Source organism: Eublepharis macularius, chromosome 6, assembly GCF_028583425.1.
Source record: "Eublepharis macularius isolate TG4126 chromosome 6, MPM_Emac_v1.0, whole genome shotgun sequence".
Taxonomy (NCBI): Eukaryota; Metazoa; Chordata; class Lepidosauria; order Squamata; family Eublepharidae; genus Eublepharis; species Eublepharis macularius.
The window spans coordinates 134,958,349-134,977,418 of NC_072795.1; the positions used below are offsets into that span (position 1 = coordinate 134,958,349).

At 45.1% G+C, this 19,070-nt stretch overlaps 1 protein-coding gene across 1 annotated transcript in view; it reads right to left on the bottom strand.

The window, feature by feature from the left end:
- RASGEF1A (RasGEF domain family member 1A) overlaps nt 1-15,533 on the bottom strand; it is a 65,884-nt gene extending 50,351 nt beyond the window's left edge. The window contains exons 1-2 of the mRNA XM_054984166.1: nt 15,299-15,533; nt 5,317-5,496 (exon numbers count right to left, since the gene is read on the bottom strand). Of these exons, the coding sequence (XP_054840141.1) occupies nt 5,317-5,496; nt 15,299-15,325 (207 nt within the window). The 5' untranslated portion in view covers nt 15,326-15,533. The remainder of the gene's footprint in view (nt 1-5,316; nt 5,497-15,298) is intronic.
- Between the last annotated feature and the right edge of the window lie 3,537 nt (nt 15,534-19,070).

The window sequence follows — 19,070 nt, forward strand, 5'->3', positions numbered from 1 at the left end:
CTTGTTAGTGTAAAGTGTCATAAAACTCTTTCTTATAGTATTTAAGCCACTCTTACTCCTGTGTGGGGCTATAAATGCAACTGCCATCAACTTCTTTTAAAATTGCTTTGACGTGAGGAGGCAGAACTGCAGGACAATTTGGGATTAAGTCAGGAAGTTTGTGTTGACACATCTCATGAAACCATACTTAGGACTAACTGATGTTAATAAACCAACTTCAGACAGATCCTGGTTGGACAAACCCTAATTAAAGAGTGGTTTATGATCAGACAATTGCACTACCAATATGCCATGGTTTCATGTTATAAAGGGTTATGCCTTTATTAAAGATTATTCCCTTTGCACCATTTGCTGTTTTTTCTTCATTCATGTCTGAACTGAGCCACAGTGACCCAAAGATGAGGTGCTCAGTATAAAATGCTATTCAGCCCCCAAATAAAAGCCTAAAATTACTTTAATTAGAAAAGTTATAGTCTCGCCCCCCACATACTTGGGCTGAGTTTTTTCAGAACAGCCACACTTTCTATCTGGCACATCAGGAAAAATTATATGGAACAAAACCAGGAAATCTTTAATTTGGGGCTCAAAAATTATGCTCTATTTAGTTTTTGATAGCTGAGAAGAATATGAGACAAGGGAGAAAAAGCCCTAGTATTCTTAGAACAGCTTAACATTCCACAAAAGGAAGTTTGGGGCATTGAAAAAAGAAAAACGAGGGGGATTCCCATCGTGCTTAAATGTGTTGCTAAGAGACATGTTCAATTACAGGGATGGGAAGCAGAGAGCAAGGAAGACTAAAATAAGAACTGCTACTTAAAGACCAAGAATGCGGTGATATCTTCTAGGGACGGCGAGAAAATATTTTCCCCCTCAGCTGGTTCTGTTCAATCTGGAACATTTTGTTTGAATATTTGCTGAAATGTTTGCTTGCAGTGGGATGGCCCTGGAGTACATTCCATTCCTAACCTCCAGAAAGCTGCTGTCTTGAACACTCACATTTCCCTCTGTGCCAAACAAACCTCTGTAGGCAAATCAGTCTCCGTGGAGTCGCATAGAACTTTGTTTTTAAAAAAAACCCACTAATGTCTCTTGCTGCCTTTTTGCTCCCATTCAGCACAGGAAAGAGAAAAAGATCTTGCTATGCTCAGAAAGAAACTTTCATTCTTTTAGCACCTGCCTGGAAACTTCAGAGTGGCTGGGGGGGCATGAGTGACAGTTTTGCAAGCTGTGCACTGGGGACTGTTAAGGATTGGTGCAGAAGGGATCCTTCGTGATGGCATGCCAGTGAGATGTGCCCAGGACTTAGGGTAGTCTACCTCCAAGTGGGGCCTGAAGCTTACAACTGATCTCCAGACTACAGAGACCCGTTCCCTTGGAGAAAATGGCAGCTGTGGTGGAGCGACTTTACGGCATCATCATCCCCCCTGAGATCGCTTCCCTCCCCAGGCTCTGGATGCCACCTAAGAGCTGGAAATCCTAGATGCAATACTTTTTCTATATGATTGGGATTTCATCTGTTGCCCAAATAGATATAGGCCATTTTCACACCGCTTACCAGCCACAGAACATCACACCGAGCACCCGGAACGACAGCGTCTTTCTGGTGCGATTTCGCGCTAGAACTGCTGTTCTCGCACAAAATCGTGCCAGGAAAACACTGTCATCCCGGGAGCTTGGCACGATGTTCCGTGGCCGGTAAGCAGTGCGAAAATGGCCAGCGTGCAAGGCAACATAGTAAAGTCTGTGGTCCCTAACTCACTAGCGAAGCATCTGAGACTTTATCCCTACAATACCGCCCTCCTATCTGAGTAAAAAGCCTTTTTGAATAATTGTTTTGCATCGTTTGTGAATCTCTCACATTCTAGTCCAATGCTCTAGCCACTGCCTCACAAAGGATCTATCACTCTCCCCCCATCAAAACATGGGGATTATATGGATAATGGGGAAACAAACACTGAAAACATTTTCTTCAGGTACTTTTATATGAATTGCACCAGGAAGACGCACTCATTGTGTTTGTTTAGCACTATGCTAGGATGCATGGAAACGGTCCCTGAAAAGCTTTCCGCAGTATGGGGTCAGAAGATCTCTCCAAATATGTAGCGCATGTGGCAAGATAGGTGTCATGCTAGGATCGGGGAGATTTGGGTTGAAATCCCCACTACTATGTGAAACTTGCTGGATGGTATTAGACTGAAGGTAATTGGTGCAAACTGCTTTACAAGGGTTGTTATGAAGATTAATTGGAAAAAAAGTGCAATAGTGAGACATGTCTTGGACTGAAAGACAACAGCCTGTGTTCTATCCTGAGACCTCTGATTTACAAAAACAGAACAAAATAGATGCCTTGGGAAACTATGCAAGACACAAACATTTTCAATATGTAGAAACTTTTTGGAGGGGAAAGAACATTCCAACATATCCATCCCCCAATGTGAAAGAGCAGAGTCTGGGAATGGCCGTTCTTGCACAAAATCACACCAGGAAGATGCTGTCGTTCCAGGAGCTTGGCACAATGTTCCATGGCTGGTAAGCAGTGTGAAAACAGCCATAATATCCAGGAAGAAAAAATGTATGTGTGTTCAGTGTTTATGTTGTGAGTAGTGATTAGAATGACTTAGTACAGATAGAGGCACAAAAATGGTTTTCCTTCTGAGGCACAGAGTCATCTACATGAGATGCCTCAGCACATGTTTGTCAAGTGTAGGGAGACGCAATTTTAGCCTGGAAGCATAGTTTAAAAATACAGAGCTGACAGAGATCATTCTTCAGAGGGCTTGTCAATTTCACCCCTCAGAGGGTTTGTCAATTTCATCTTTGCCTCCTGGAAGGCTCTGTCAATTTCACCTCTCCAGTCCAAAAGTGTGTGGTATCACAACCAGAGGGCAGTGAGGAATGGAAATGGGCTAGAGCTGCCTTCCAGAGCTGGGCTTGGACCTATAGAGGTTATAATGGGCTGAAGTTTCCCTTCTGGCATTTCACAGCCCCTACACACAGCTCCAGTGTATAGCAAAGCCTTTGCCCTGCTGCCAGCTTTGTCTTTTTAAACTACCCTTCCCGGTTACCATTGCATCTCTTGACACGTGTTCTTCGTGTGTCAGGTGTCTCATGTAGAGAGATTAATAGACAACTGGGACTAAAGGGAGGTGGAGGAACATGTTCTCAAAGAAAGGTACTGAAGCTAGAGAGTGTGGAGGAGCCTGAGCAGTTGGAAGAGAGACTGAGCAATATTTTTATTATATTTTTATCCTACCATTCCTCCATTGAACTGATACTTCTCCTCTCGCCTGGGCAATAAAATTAAGAATGCGGAAGATCAGAAACAACAACAAGAACTTCAGAAATGTTCACAGTTTGGCCCAGGTGAGTTGGAATGGATGGAATGGAATGGATGTGCATTGAGTATGTCATCTAGCTTATTTTTAAAAATCACATTTTTGACATGGCTTGCCTCCAAGGGGCTCAAAGGGGTATTTTATCTGCACAACAACCCCGTGAAGTAGTTCAGCTGGCCATGCCACTTGGTGAGCTAGGCTTGACCCTGCGAAGATACTACAGTTGCCTCCACGTTCTCTCAGAAGTCTTGAGTGGCTGGATTTGAAGGGCAGGGCAACATGGGTCAACTTGCCCTGGACACCAGTCATTCGGGATCATAGTGCCAGCAGGGCCCCTCGAGTGTCTCGAAGGAAAGAACAAACTATGCCTGTGATGTTCACTTGCATTTAACAAGCTTAGGAAATAGCACAGCCAGTGGGATTTAGCAGCATCAAACTAATGGGTGACCTTCTGAGTTTTGCAGATCCCTAGGAACGCTCTGTCTCCTGAGTGCTAGTCAATTACAGTTGAAGCAGAACTTGTTTGACAGACAGAATTCTAAGAACGTTTTCTCCTTTGCATCACAAAAGCCGAGCATATTTCTGACATTCTGCTGCTTCCAATGTTGGTGGCTGCAGCATGTGTATTGTCAAATGGGGCGGGGGGAGGATGACTTGCGTGGATGAAATTTTAAAGGGTGATGTAGCATGATTCTAAAATAAGGGCCTGTGCCAAGAAAGTGTGTGCACATGCTTGCATTACCAGACAGTTCTTTTTGCACCAGTCTGTAAGTAGCAGGCGCCATTTTAAATAAGACTTAGTAGCATGCAAACCAAGGGGCTTATCCCAAATGCCAAGCTTGATCCCAGCACGAGTACAAACTCTCCACTGTATCTCAGATGAAAATACACTCATTTATTTTAAGTTTGGGGAGATTAAATGCTCGTTGTGCAAATGGCACAAACAGATTACTTTGGGGTCTGGTGGCCAGCCTTCTCCAAAGAATGTCAGAAGCTTCGGCTGTTTTCACACTGCTTACCGGCCATGGAACATCATGCCGAGCTCCCGGAACGACAGCGTCTTCCTAGCGCGATTTCGTTCCAGTGTGAAAATAGCCTTTAATACATATATTTCCGTCACATCAGGAAAGTGCTTTAAAAAACTCCAGCTGCAACAACTCTGTGCATTGAGTATGTCATCTAGCTTATTTTTAAAAATCACATTTTTAACATGGCTTGCCTCCAAGGAGCTCAAAGGGGTATTTTATCTGCACAACAATCCTGTGAAGTAGTTCCGCGGGCCATGCCACTTGATTGCCTTCATAGCGGAGCAAGGATTTGGACAGGGGACTTTCCCCATCCCAAACCAGGAATTATAATCTTCAGCATATATGAATAAAGTTATATTTGATTACCAAATCAAGGCCACCAGCCAAATATATCTTACACTGATTTTGCTGAAGGTCTTTAGCCCTATCCCCCAAAGCTTATTTCCACGGACTCCAAGAAAAAGGGAATGATTATTCACCCTCTTAATTCAGTAATACAGATAAACTCACAGTAATCTCATGGAAGAAAATACCTTTCAAGTTATAAAACAAAGGAACAAGAATCCTTTTTCAGAGCAGAAAATTGCTGTGCTTTCTGCAAACTCCATTTAAGAAAAGGAGGGACGTCTATTGAGTACGAGTGTGTGAAGTTCCACCATCCAGCAAGAGTTGCCAACTCCATGTAGGGAAATTCCCTGAGATTTTGGGGTGGAGTCTGCAGAGGGGTGGGGTTTGGGGATAGGTTGGACATCAGCAAGGTATGATGCCGTAGACCCCCACCATCTAAAGCAGCTGCTTTCTCCAGGGGCGTTGATCTGGGCAGTCTGGAGATCAGCTGTGATTACAGGAGAGCTCCAGACCAGGCCTCACCTAATTCTAGCAACTGCAGGTGCCCTTAAGGTAAGGCCCATTTATTTGCAAAAGACAAGTCAAGACTCTAACCATTTACTTACATCAGGATAGTAGTCTGTAGTGGGTACCAGGCGCTCAATCAGGGCCTCCAGTGATCCAGAGACGAGACTCCCCTCCTGATAAATGGGATCTCCGCTTCTCTCTCCCGTATCTGGCTGTACTTGCCCACTACATCCAGAACCAAGCATGCTGGAAAATATTGGCGTCTGGGGCATAGTTTCCTGCAAAAGTAGAGGGGATGAGGGAATAGAATGAATACGAGCCATTTCAAAGGGCTTTTTAACAGCATTCTTTATGCCTTCTAAAAGCCAAACAGTCCATCTTTTATTAGGACCAAACAAAATGACACCAAATGCCATTCCCAATTAAAAAAGCAGAGCCCAGTCCTATAAAAAGTGAAGCACGCCTTAAGCCTATAGAGATCAGTTATATATAGGATCGGGTGTACATGTATTGCATATTTATTTATTGGTACTGAAGAGGAAAATTGGGTTCCTATCTACCATCAGTTAATATGGTGGCTTGGGTTTGGTTTAGAAAACAAAATCACACATTCCTCATTGCTTGATGATAGGATGACTTGCTCCACAAATAAAGGGTTTGGAAATAACTGACATAACTAGGGGAGAAATTCTTCCAGGAACAAACTGAATATGCTGTACATGTTCTAAAATTTTCTTTCCCAACTTCCTTTCATTGTTGGTGATAGAAAGTGCCTTCCAGCTATAACTGACTTATGGTGACCCCCTAATGGGGAGGAGGTTTGACATTGCCTGCCTCTGCAACCCTGGTCTTCGTTGGAGAGCTCCCATCCAAGTACTAACCAAGGCTGACCCTGCTTAGCTTCATAGATCTGATGAGATTGAGTTTGCCTGGACTACCCAGGTCAGGGTCTTCCTTTCATGACAATGGATAAAACAGTATGCAACAGTACAAATAAAATCACAACTGTAAATAATAACCTCTTTTTAAAAAAACACAAGTGCAGATAAAAAATCGGTTAAAACAACAACTATTAGACACCTTGGGAACCACTCCTAAAGGGTGAGTCTCAAAAATATACAATATATTTCTCCATACTAAAAAAACCCTTAAAATCTTAAATTTTCAAAAAAAAAAAGGTATCAAGATTACGATATAATATCAACAAACGAACAATGGAATGCAGTATGGTCTTTGAGACTATTTAACTCTTCAATAACCAATACTAAATTGTAAATGTATTGATAATAACCTGATGGCATCTCACTCCTAAAAAATTGGCTGTAATATCCTCAAGAAAATCCCCTGCTGGAAAGGCTGTGGTAGGATTGCCAGGTCGCCTTGTACTCCTGACGGGAGTTGGGGGCCCAGCACCTACCTTCTTGGTGTCTCAGTTATGTGCGTGCCCCTGGGCCTGCACAATGACATCGCTTCCAGGAAGTGATGTCATCAAGGCCATAGCCACACCACGAGTGCTTTGTGCTTCATGGGGGGCCCAATTTGGGCTCAATTCGGCCTGAATCAGGTTGAATTTGGCCCAGATTGGGCCCAAATTGGCCTGGAACAAATTGGCCAATTCGGGAAAGCACTCCCCTGCCCAGCAGTGGCCTGATCTGGGCTTTTCAGGCCCAAATTTGGCCAAATCAGCCCCCCATTGGGCTATACTGGGCCCAAATCGGCCTGGAACGGGCCACTGCCACATAGGGGAGCACTCCGTCGCCCAGCAGCAGTCTGATCTGGGCTGTTTTGGGCCTGAATTAGGCTGAATCAGGTCTGAAACAGCCTGGATCAGGCTTGAATCAGGGGAGCACTCCCCCATGCCACAGCGGCCCAAATCCAAGCTGTTTCCGGCCTACAGGAACACGCTGTGCTGCCTGAGAGCATGCTGCATGGCCCCGGGAGAGCGCCCATGAGGTCCATGTCTCCCCTGCCGGCCAAGTAAGCAGGGGTGGGCATGGAGGGTGGGAGCAAGGGATCACCCCGCCACCAGCGGGGACTGGCATTGTTGCCACATATGCCCGTTGCTGGTGGAAATGCAAGCTCATAGAAGAATTTTGGAAAGAAGTTCTGAATCATATATTTGATGGATACAAAATACCATTGAAACCAGAATTGATATTTCTTGACCAATGGCAAAACTTACCTATCCCTTAAATTAGATAGGATCTTATAACAAACTTACTAGTGGCAGCTAAAACTGATTGCTTCAAGATGGAAAACACATACACCACCCACGTTGACAAATCGCTACTTAAAAATCTGGGATCATTTTATATTTGAAAAGATCACTAATGGATGTTATCAAGCAGAAAATTATCCTAAAACAACAGGTTTTATGGAAAAATGGCTTCCATTTTTTGACTGCATCAATGTTAACATGCAGCCACCAAGGATACCATACCAAGCAATTTTAAACCTATAAAAATTGGTTCAGTATTGACTAAATCAAAACAAAGTTTTCTAATCATGATCCACTATGTTAAATCAAAGAAATTACATCAGTAAAAGTATAGAATTACATAACACCAACTTTTATGTTGAAATGTAACTAGAAAATGAAAACATATGTGAAAGGAATGTTTTATAATATGAATAGATATTGGTGTAAATAGTTCACTTTAATTAACAATTGTAATTTAGAAACATCGTTGTATTTTGAACTTGGAAAAAAGTATATTCATTCAGAAAAAAGAATTGGTTAAAACATACAGATTAGACACTTGCAAAGTTAAGAGCTGGGCAGAACAGTCTTCTTTTAAACTGATGATAAATGTAAAGATGTCAATCAGAGGGCATTGCTAAGAAGAAATGATAACACAATTCCATGTGGAGCCTCTCCTCTCCCATTGATTTTAAAAAGAGGGGAGATTTTTGGGGGGACACAGCTTTCCCAAGGAGACCCAGTCAAGGCATTTATGAGAGAGACTGAAAAGAAACTGATTCTATTCCGCTGGAAATGATGTATACCTTGACAGCAATACATCTTGTTTGCCCTGACTCTGACATATTAAAGGTTCTAGAACTAGTGGAGAGGCATCTGTGGTGAGCTTGCCACGCCATCTGCCTCTCCGAAGGCAGTCTGATGAGGCAGTTGGCTTCTGGAGCATCAAGGGCCCTGTTGCTAGGGTGACACTATCAACAGTGGTGATGGAACATTGGGCAGAAGTGACAGTTGGGCAAAGAGAACAGGAGGCCGAGCCTGGCAGCTCTCTCTGGGCATGGGCACCAAAGGCCCCTCCTTAAAAAAGTCCCATATGAGCCAGCCTACCTGCTTGTCCAACTGCTTCCTGGTGGTGTTTTCGTTACAGTGAGTGTAAACACAACCTTGCGTCATTTTTTTTGTTCTTGTTCCTGCCTCATTTCATGGAAGAACAATATAACCTCAATACAGAGCTGTTGAATTGGATCTTTTATCTCCCCTCCTCTGGCTATCAAACGAAAGCACGTGTCAAGTCAACAACTGCAAATATGTGCATTTCCAAAGCAAATTTGCATGGTAGGCGAAAACAATTGAATTGCTATGGTTTGCTTAAATCGCAGCTACTACTAAATGTGAATGTCAAAGTGATTACACTTTGGGCCCCCTCCATATGGCTTCTCAACAGCTCCTGTTCACTACCTTGAGCGCTCCAGGTTGCTAAGCTGTGTACACGGAAGGCTGCTGAGGGGAAACATGAACCTGCTGAGGGGGCATCGGCGCTCTCCCTTCAAGCTTCCATCAGATTGTTGTACAATCTTTGGCTGATCTTTACAGAATTGCTAATTCGTATGATTACTGTCTGTAAGATTAGGTTCCTAACATATATGAATGCTCAAGGCCTGAAGCCAAATATGTGTTTTTTTAAAAATTTTCAAATCATTGATTCCTCTGCAGTGTATCTCCCACTCTCTTGCACTTTAGCCCATTCTTTCTCCCAGGTCCCCCTCCCTCTTAGACCCTGTGCCATGGCTTTCTCTTTCCCTCATTTCTCTAAACCTCTCTCTTTTCCAAACCTCCTTTCCTAGCTCTGCTGTTTTCTTTGGCCCATACTCATAGTGTCAGTAGTGAACAGATATCCTCTAGCAGTACCAGATTTGCTGGCATGGATGGCCCTTGCTAGCCCAATCTAATCAGAAGCTAAGCAAGGCCAGCCCCGGTTAGTACTTGAGTGGGAAACCAGCAGGGAAGACCAGGGTTGCTAGGCAGGGGCAGGCAACTTGATGGAGCTTTACACCGCCTTTTTTCATGCCATGCCCAGCAGATCAGGAAGAGATCAATGGATTTCCCAAATCAAACTAGAAACCAAGAGGGGTGTGTTAATCTAGCATTTTCATCTCTATCCTTATTCTCACAAGCCCAGTACAGGTGACCCTCCACGATAGCTGGGTGGGGGTGGGGGGAGATAGTGGCCATGAGTTTCTCTCAGAGTATCTATAGACATCTTACACGAGTGAAGGAGACACAATGTTAGCCAGGAAATGTAGGAGACAGAGAAGAGGGCTTCGTCACTGTCACCTCTCTACAAAGAGCTGGGAGATCGCTCCTCCAAAGGTTTATCTCTTCTTTGCCTCCCCACACACAGAGAGGTGAAATTAACATAGTCTTCAGGGAGGAGAAGGGGAAAGGGGAAATTAACAAGTCCTCCCAGGAGCCATCTCCTGGCTCTTTGTAGAGAGGTGAAAGTGACAAAGCCTTCTGCTCTGTCTTCTATGTTTCCGGGCTTACATTGAGTCTCTCTTCACTCGAGCATCCTCAGGTAAGTTGTCTTGTCTATAGAGACTCTGTGTCTCTCTACATGAGGCATCTTACATGAGGATGCTCAAGTGTAAGGAAATGGAATGTTAGCCGGGAAGCGTAGTTTAAAAAGACAGAGCCGAGGGCGCTGTCATTTTCACCTCTCTACATGAGGGTAGTTTTAAAAGACAGAGCTGGCAGAGATCGCTCCTCAGAGAGTTTGTTAATTTCATCTTTGCCTCCCCTCTGAGGAGCAATCTCTGCTGCCTCTGTCTTTTTAAACTACCAGCAGAGAGGTGAAATTGACAGAGCCTTAGGATAGGCGAAGAATGAAATTAACAAACCCTCTGAGGAGCAATCTCCGGCTCTGTCTTTTTAAACTAGGCTTCCCAGCTAACACTGCATCTCCCTACACTTGAGCGTCCTCTTGTAAGATGTCCTGTGTAGCGAGACACTCTGTCTCCTGCATGATCACAGACAACGAAGCGATTGCACAGAGGCAGGGGGCAGGGTCAGCATGCTCATGGCTGCTCTCCCTCCCTGCTTAATAAATCAGTGTGTGCAGTGTGTGTGTGTGTGTTTGTACCAGGCTACACTCTGTGTCTGAACTGTGTCCCGAGCTTCAGAGCTCTGTCTTATTGGTGGCAGTCCAGTCAGTAGATGAGGACAATGACACCTCCTCCAAAGTAACAACGCCACCCATTTTGGGGCTGCCTTTGAACAGCATGCTGATAGCTTTGTGATATCCTGCGTTATCAGAAGATTATTAACTAGGATATCATACAGTCCAGGGTTTTTTTTGAAGATCTTACTAAGGATATGACACAGGCGAAGCCGTATGTGGGGTGTGTTTGCTGCAAAACGTGTAACGGGGTTCCCATCCTACACAGGCCGTACTCTCCTTTCCATACATGTCTAAGCAACACAATTGGTGGTTTTTCTCCTGACTCAGTGATAAGTACGAGTGTTTGTAGCAATACATTTTTGGTCTCAGTTGTCATCCTACAGCATTCTAGGATCAGATAGTGCAATCCTTAAAGATTTTCCCAGTCACGGCATCTCCTCCTTGCTCCTTTCTCACATAATTGAGAGAAAAGGGAATCCTCAGGGACAGTTCAATATGGCCCCCTGGTGAGGTAAACCCCTCTCCCCCTGGGCCTGCACAACTGTTGGCTGGACTGAAGCCTAGCCCCTGTGCAACAGTGCTGAGGCTTGGGTTAGTCTCGGTCGGCAGTGACCCAAGCCCAGGAGAGGAGGCAATGCCAGTCATTTCACCTGCTGTTGCTGACTGGGAGCCACCCAAACCTCTGGAGGGCCCCTTCTGTGCCCCTTCTCAACATGCTGCTTGAGTAGTGGGGCCCTGGGACTCAAACTGGGGCAATCCTTGAGGAGGGGATATGATCCCCTCCTCCACCTTCCAGGCAGCACTTAAAAGAACAATAGAGCCAGAGCGTAGGGTTACCAGTCCCCCAGTGGGAGTGGGGGAGCCCCCCACTCCCAGCCTCTGCTGCCTGCCACCATTCCCCTTTCCAGCGGGGAATGGGTCCAGGAGCTCTACAGCATGCTCCTGCATGCTTCGCAGCTCTTCCTTGTCGCGCCAGCAATGACATCATTCCCTGTGTGACAAGGAAGGAAAGGCCCCCACGTAGGGCTGATTTGATGAAAATCAAAGTCCCCCTGTGCCCCCCCAATCCCTCCGTCCCCCAGGTTGGGCTCCAGGGAACCTGGCAGCCCTACCAGAGCTAGTTCCGTCACTGTCCTCCCTTCTTGCCCAGTGCAATATTAAACGGGAGCCAAATGTTAAGTTCCCTTTTAAAGAAAGCTCTTACAAAACCATCCTTAACATTTGGCGATGCATTTGGGAAACTTGTCTGAGTTGCCTCCCCCAGCCCCTCAGTACCAGTAACTTGTCCTTTCTTTTCTGTTTTTAAATTGTTCTTACCAGAGCCTCAAGTAGGACAGAATCCTGTCCAGCTGTTTACGAGTCAGAATGTGGAATGTCCTTAATAGTAAACAGGCCACTGTTTGTCATTTTAAATGTTTTGGAGTGACTCATATTGAATTGGGAGAGGAGACAAAATGTACAGCATCTAATTGGCATCTAATTGAGAAATGAGACATGGCCATTCAATGCAAAAAGAGCTTCCTCGGTGATCCTCTGTGGAATTTCACCAGTTTAGTCACAAGGTGTCATTTTGGGAGTGCGTGACAGTTTGACAAATGAGCTGTTCCTTTGGGAAGGGAGGAAGTGATAGAGAAGGCCGCCTTGCTGTGTTTTTTTACACAAGTTCTCTCTGTTTCTTCCTTTTAAGGTAGATGACGGTAGTTCTTAATGAGCCACTAAATGGACAGTACATGCCACCTGGCTGTTCATCGAAATGCATTACCCAAACTGCAGACTACAGGAAGGGGGAAGACAATTTCTCTGTTTCTCTCTCTTGTAATGTTAGAACAATGTGTCATGATAGTTTGAGGGGGGTAGCTGTATTATCTTGTATCTGATGAAGGGAGCTTTGACTTTTGAAAGCTTATACTGTGGAAATCTTGTTGGTCTTTAAGGTGCTACTGTACTCGAATATTTCTAGTTTCCATATGATATTCACTGATACTAGATGTGGAGAAGATCAGTAGCAGAGACACTTTTTCTAAAAACATCAGGCAAATTAATAGACCACAGGTCTAGCAAGGGCCATAAGCCATTTTAAGTGCAACTTCCATGTTTAGAGGCAGCACCCCTCTGCATTCCAGATACTAGGACTTGTAGCTTCTGTGTGTTTCCCAGGGACATCTGATGGGAGGTTGATGGAAAGAAAATTCTGGACTAGTGGATCCAACAGTCAGCACAGTGTGCGACTGCCATAAAAAAAGCTAATGCTATGCTAGGGGTTATTAGGAAAGGGATTGAAAACAAATCAGCCGGTATCATAATGCCTCTGTATAAATCGATGGTGAGGCCTCATTTGGAGTACTGTGTACAGTTCTGGTCGCCACACCTTAAAAAAGATATCATAGCACTGGAAAAAGTACAGAGAAGGGCAACTAAAATGATTAAAGGGTTGGAACACTTTCCCTATGAGGAAAGATTGAGGCGCTTGGGGCTCTTTAGCCTGGAGAAAAGACGACTGAGGGGAGACATGATAGAGGTTTACAAGATAATGCACGGGTTAGAGAAGGTAGAGAAAGATGTGTTTTTCTCCCTTTCTCACAATACAAGAACTCGTGGGCACTCTATGAAATTATTGAGCAGTCGGGTTAGAACAGATAGAAGAAAATACTACTTTACACAAAGGGTGATAAACACATGGAATTCGTTGCCACAGGAGGTGGTGGCAGCTACAAGCATTGCCAGCTTCAAGAGGGGACTGGACAAATATATGGAGCAGAGGTCCATCAGTGGCTATTAGCCACAGGAGATAGATGGTATTCTCTTTGTGGGGAGGTGGTGCTCTGTTGTCTTGGTGCTGGAAGGAAGGCAGTGGGAGGGCTTCTGGTGTCCTGGCCTCACTGACAGTCCTTTAGATGGCACTGGATTTCTAGCCACTGTGTGTGACAGAATGTTGGACTGGATGGGCCACTGGCCTGATCCAACATGGCTTTGCTTATGTTCTTATGTTCTTAACAGAGCAACTGTTAGATTCATACAATTCCTTTTTAGACATTATCTGTACTTTTTATATATTTTTTGTAGATGGAAGAGTTAAAAACAAAATCCCAAACACTGGTGCTCCAGCAAGCTAGGCAGGGTTATGAGTGGTTAGGTACAAGGTCTGAGAGCCGACTGCTGTCTTCTAATGACATGGGAACAAAATATTCCTGCAACTGCATGAGTCAGGGTGAACTGTCAAAACCGTCCCCCTGCTTCCTGTGTTTTCACTTTACGATGAAGATAAACCTCCGTGGCCGGCATCAGTTTTTTTTCACTAGGAACTCTGTGTCAATCCAACCAGTTTTTTCCCTTATCAAAGTTTGTCAGCTCTTTCCCTATTTAGGGGAAAAAATCTTGTAAAATGACCAATGAGGAGACTGATTGGCATCAAAGTAAAATCAACAGTACCTGGATTGTGGCAGTTTAACAAATTTTTTCAGCTTACTGTATTTATTTCCATCTCACCTTTCCCAGATCAACTTGGGAAAAGTGTATGTAGGATTATCCAATTTTCTTCCTGCCATAATCTTCCAATGTGTGAGCGACCATGTTTTTGTACTCTAGGGATGTAGTAGGTTCTCCCTTACTGGCGGTCTTCAAGGAGCGGCTGTGACAATACTTGTCGGGGATGCTTTAGGCTGTTCCTGCATTGGGCAGGAGGTTGGACTAGATGGTCTGTAAGGCCCCTTCCAACTCGATGATTCTATGATTTTATGACACTCTCAATACCGACAGTGACTTGCCCAGAAACTGCTCTATAAGCTTCATGGCCTGATTGGGACTTGAATCTGAATTTTCCCAGTTGAATACTAAATCCGTTTCTCCACACTTGTGGCTTCAAAGCCATTGGGGCTGACACTTGACAGAGCCGCATAAGCAACAGGCCTGCCTCCTGGCCCCTTAAAGCTCAGTATGTCTTAAGTGTCAAGTGTGTGTGGGCAAGAGTGAATGGACAGCGCACAACCAGACCTTACACGAGAGAGTTACAGTTCTGTTGCAGTTCCCTGTAACATCCAGTATAACATAACACATTGTGTGACATAACTCCTCTTCCCCATCTCGCACCACTGGCTGGTGAGAGCAGAGAAATAGCCCAGTTCAATGATCTCTTCACTTGCACGAGTATCTTTTTTTTTGGTTTAGTCTGTTAAGAGATGGTTGTTTAAAATCCGCACCGCTCCCCCAAGTCAAGGCTAAAAGCCTCCCGCGTTTATTTGGTCTGTCTCCTGGCAAACGCTGGAATGCAGCCGAAGAAATGCAACGGCTGATATCTTATTTCTAAACGAAACAAATCTGAGGGAATACTTTTCACCAGCAGTCTCTAAAGCATTGGATATTCCTGACGCGGGTCCAATTATATTTATGCCACAGCAGCCAAATGCTCAATCTAACCACAATCCATGTTTACTTTTTAAAAAAAATATGTCATCAAGAATTTATTTTGACCAAATCCCAGGAAGACAAGAAGTGCTCCGCCAGCTTTGAAGGCGAGCCATAATTTCCCCACCCCACAGCAGAAACCTTTGATGACATCCACCGCCTATGCCTACATCTCGTGGGACCGCACAGTTCCATCGCAATGGAGCAGCCACAGCCGCCCTTCAGGTGCCTTGGCCAGGATATTGCTATGCGCGAAGAAATACAATGTTTCCAAGAGAAAGGATGAGAGGCTCGTTCTTACCCTCATTGTTTTCTGGAGTATGTACATAAGCTTGCGGCGAGTGGAGATCCCGGTCGCGTTCGCAAACGGCTCTCTTTGCTAGCCAGGCATTGCCGTTGCAGAGGAGAGGCGGCCGAGAACTCCGCTCCGGCTTCAGCGCCTCTTCCCGCCAGCTCGGCTCTAAACAAACAACTCCGGTTCGTCGGAGCAACGCCAGCACGCCCGCGAGCTGCCCAGGCTGGCTCTGACGTCAGCTGCTGGCTCGGCTGGCTGTTGGATAGCAGAAAGCTTGTCTGGTTTCAAAAGGAGCGCTGGTGAAGTTTACTACCGCTGCCTTTTGTGCCTTTTGTGCGTGCAGCAGGCCAACTTTGGGAGGAAAGACCCGCCCTCGCCTTTCCTTCATGGCAAGCTTTGCAACAGGTTTGAGCTGGGGGAGAATGGTTCCCCACCCCGCCGTTGCCACTGCCTCGGTAATCGAAGTGCAGGGAAGCAAAGATGACCAGTTCGTCGGAATGGTCGAGGTTTGTTGCTTTTTTCAAAGAACAGATCGGGCGAGGAGGGCTCAGGGGATTTCCATAATAAAAACAAAAATAACCCATCCACTTCTCCACAGAACTGACCCCGTTGCTCCGAACTGGTTCCCTCTTGCTTGGAACAATGGCTTTGGGGACTGCTTCTCAGGGCCCAGCTGACAACAGCACATTTTGCACGAGGGTGAAACCACAGTGGGTATACCCGTGACTTTGTCCATGCTGTTAATCTATTTATACAGCACCATCGTGGCTTGTGGTGTGGCTAAACTTCTGGAAGCAAAAACTGGATCAGTTCTGGACTCCAAAGAGCTTACAATTTAAGTGAAGCAATGGGTCCTCTGAACATAACTGCAAATTTACCCCCCTCCCCGCATAACGTTCATGTCATGCAATGCTGCCCCATAAGGAAAAGGTCTACATATTCTACTAACTGAAGTTGTGTCTCATCCCCGCCCCAAACCAAGCAATTCCTCCTTTCCTTTTGCCCTGCCTTCTCTCTGTTTGTCTTTGAATACATTCCAATCGGAGGCTCCTTAGGAGCAGGCACTGCCTTTTTCTTGCTTAAATGTGACTATGTAGCACTGAAGGATATATAAATAATGCCAGTGTATTAGACATGGGTATACTGTGGTTGCAATAAGCTGCCAAGCACCTGGCTCAAAGAGAATGGCCTTTCTTTGTGGATATTCTACCCTGAGGTATGTTGCCAGGTGACGTTCATCGTTCCTTTTGGTCTTGAGCTCATCCCTTCAGAATGCAGAGAAGGGGGAACAAAATTAGAAAAGGACCTGTTTAAAAGGGAATGTACTTCCTAGCCCACGTAAATTTCACAATTGACTTGCATGTGCAGGAAATGCAAAGAAAAATTTAAGCATCACCTGAGAGAATGGTCCTAAAAGCACTATTCCATCCCCCAATTAGAGCTCCTATTCCTACTGCTACCTTGGCAAATGTGGAGAGAGTTTTTTGGGAGGGGTGCTTGGGGAGGGTGGAGATTGGGGAGGATGTGATGTCACTTCCAGGTGATGCTCTAGGATGCCCCCCCCCCCGGGCCCAGTCTTTATGATCTTTACCATACAGTCTAGGGGGAATTCCTTTTTTGGAGGTACTTTTGTGTTCTCGCATGTGTGCATTAGTGCACCGCACAGTGACATCACAACTGATGTAACTGGAGGTCCTGTCATCACACAGGGTGCAGGAGCACATGCCTGGCCATTGGCTTGGGCTGCCTATTTAGGTGTTTGGTTGTGGGATAACTAGCACTGACACTCGCAAAGGATGGAGAGGGCACAGTTCAGAAGAGAATTTTTACCCGGTTCCACTGAAATCAATGGGACTTAACTGTGGCCATTTCCAGACGGCTTACCTTCTGCCGCTCCATGCCACAACGCCGTGGCTTGTGCTGGGGCAAACGCGAAATATCGTGTTTTCTCACGTGAGTTTTGCGCAATCTTGTGCAAAACTCGCGCAAGAAAACATGCTATTTTGCGTTTTCTCTGGCACGAGCCGCGACATTGCGGCACAGAGCGGCAGAAGGTAAGCCGTCTGGAAACGGCCTGACTCACAAGTTCAGTGCTGGTGTTTTTTCAGTGGAACCTGAAGCCCAGTCTTTTGTGAGTTTATTCAGGAATAAGTTCATGGAGTTCACTCTGCCAATTCAAATGGCTGGAAGTGGTCTATCCTGAAAAATCTTTTCTATATCCTTCTCAGCAGGGCTTTTTTTCAGCTGGAACGCGGTGGAATGGAGTTCCGGAACCTCTTGAAAATTGGTCACATGGCTGGTGCCCCCGCCCCCTGATCTCCAGACAGAGGGGAGTTTAGATCGCCCTCCGCACCACCGAGCGGCGCGGAGGGCAATCTCAACTCCCCTCTGTCTGGAGATCAGGGGGCGGGGCCACCAGCCATGTGACCATTTTCTCCGAGGGCAACCCACTGAGTTCCACCACCTCTTTTCCCAGAAAAAAAAGCCCTGCTTCTCAGGCTTCTTTGTTCACCTCCTGTTCCTTTCAACAGGCATTTACAGTAGACTTTCTTGAGGCATTGTGGCAGAGACCTTTTATTTAAAGTGGAATTCCTAGAAATTTATTTATTTAATTTATAGTCCACTCTCCTCAGGAATCAGAAATTTAAAACAATTTAAGACATTGGTAGCAACCATAAAATACAGCATAAACATAAGCAGGCAGCTCATATTTGCATTCTACATAGCACCTCAGGCCCACGGGCAGGGCGGTTAAAAACTCGGCCAATGTAGAGTTGGCACATATCTCCCCCTCCCACCGGGGGGATATTTATTTTTAAGGTAGCCAGTTTTCGAAGGAAATTTATGATGTCAAATTACTTAATACAACTACAAGAATACTTCCCCCAAAAGAAAATGTTGCAGCAAAATAGCCAAACTTAATAGCCAAAATAAAGCAAATTCTAACTATTCACAGTGTAAACCAGAGGTGTTTAGTACTTTATTTTTCCATGGAATTTTTCCATTTCTAAAGATTAATTGTTTCATAAAATCACAAAGAATGGATGCCATTATAAATATAGCATTAGGCAAGTTTGACGGTTTCAAGGTTATAGCATTTTTTTTAAAGGTAATGATCCCTAGGAATTGGATGTGAGAATATGGGAGCAATCCTAAACTGGTCTGCTGTAAATACCATTTTCTTCAATGCGATTAGGTGTTTTAAAGATTGCTGTCATAGAATCATAGAATCATAGAGTTGGAAGGGGCCATACAGACCATCTAGTCCAACCCCCTGCCCAGTGCAGGATCAGCCTAAAGTATCTCTGACAAGTATTCATCCAGCCTCTTCTTGAAAACTGCCAGTGAGGGGGAGCTCACCACCTCCCTAGGCAGCTGATTCCACTTTGGAACTACTCTGACCGTGAAAAAGTTCTTCCTAATATCCAGCCAGTACCTTTGTGCATGTAATTTAAGCCCGTTGCTTTGGGTCTTACCCTCTGCTGCCAACTGGAACAGCTCCCTGCCCTCCTCCAAATGACAGCCTTTCAAATATTTAAAGAGAGCAATCATGTCCCCCCTCAACCTCCTCTTCTCCAAACTAAACATTCCCAAGGCCCTCAGCCTTTCCTCGTAGGGCTCAGTCTCCAGACCCCTGATCATCCTCGTCGCTCTCCTCTGCACCCTCTCGATTTTGTCCACATCCTGTCTAATAGGTCTACACACACACACACTCAAAATCACACAAACACACAGAGCCATCATGTCTTCACAGCTTCATTGCATATCCCTTCAGTCC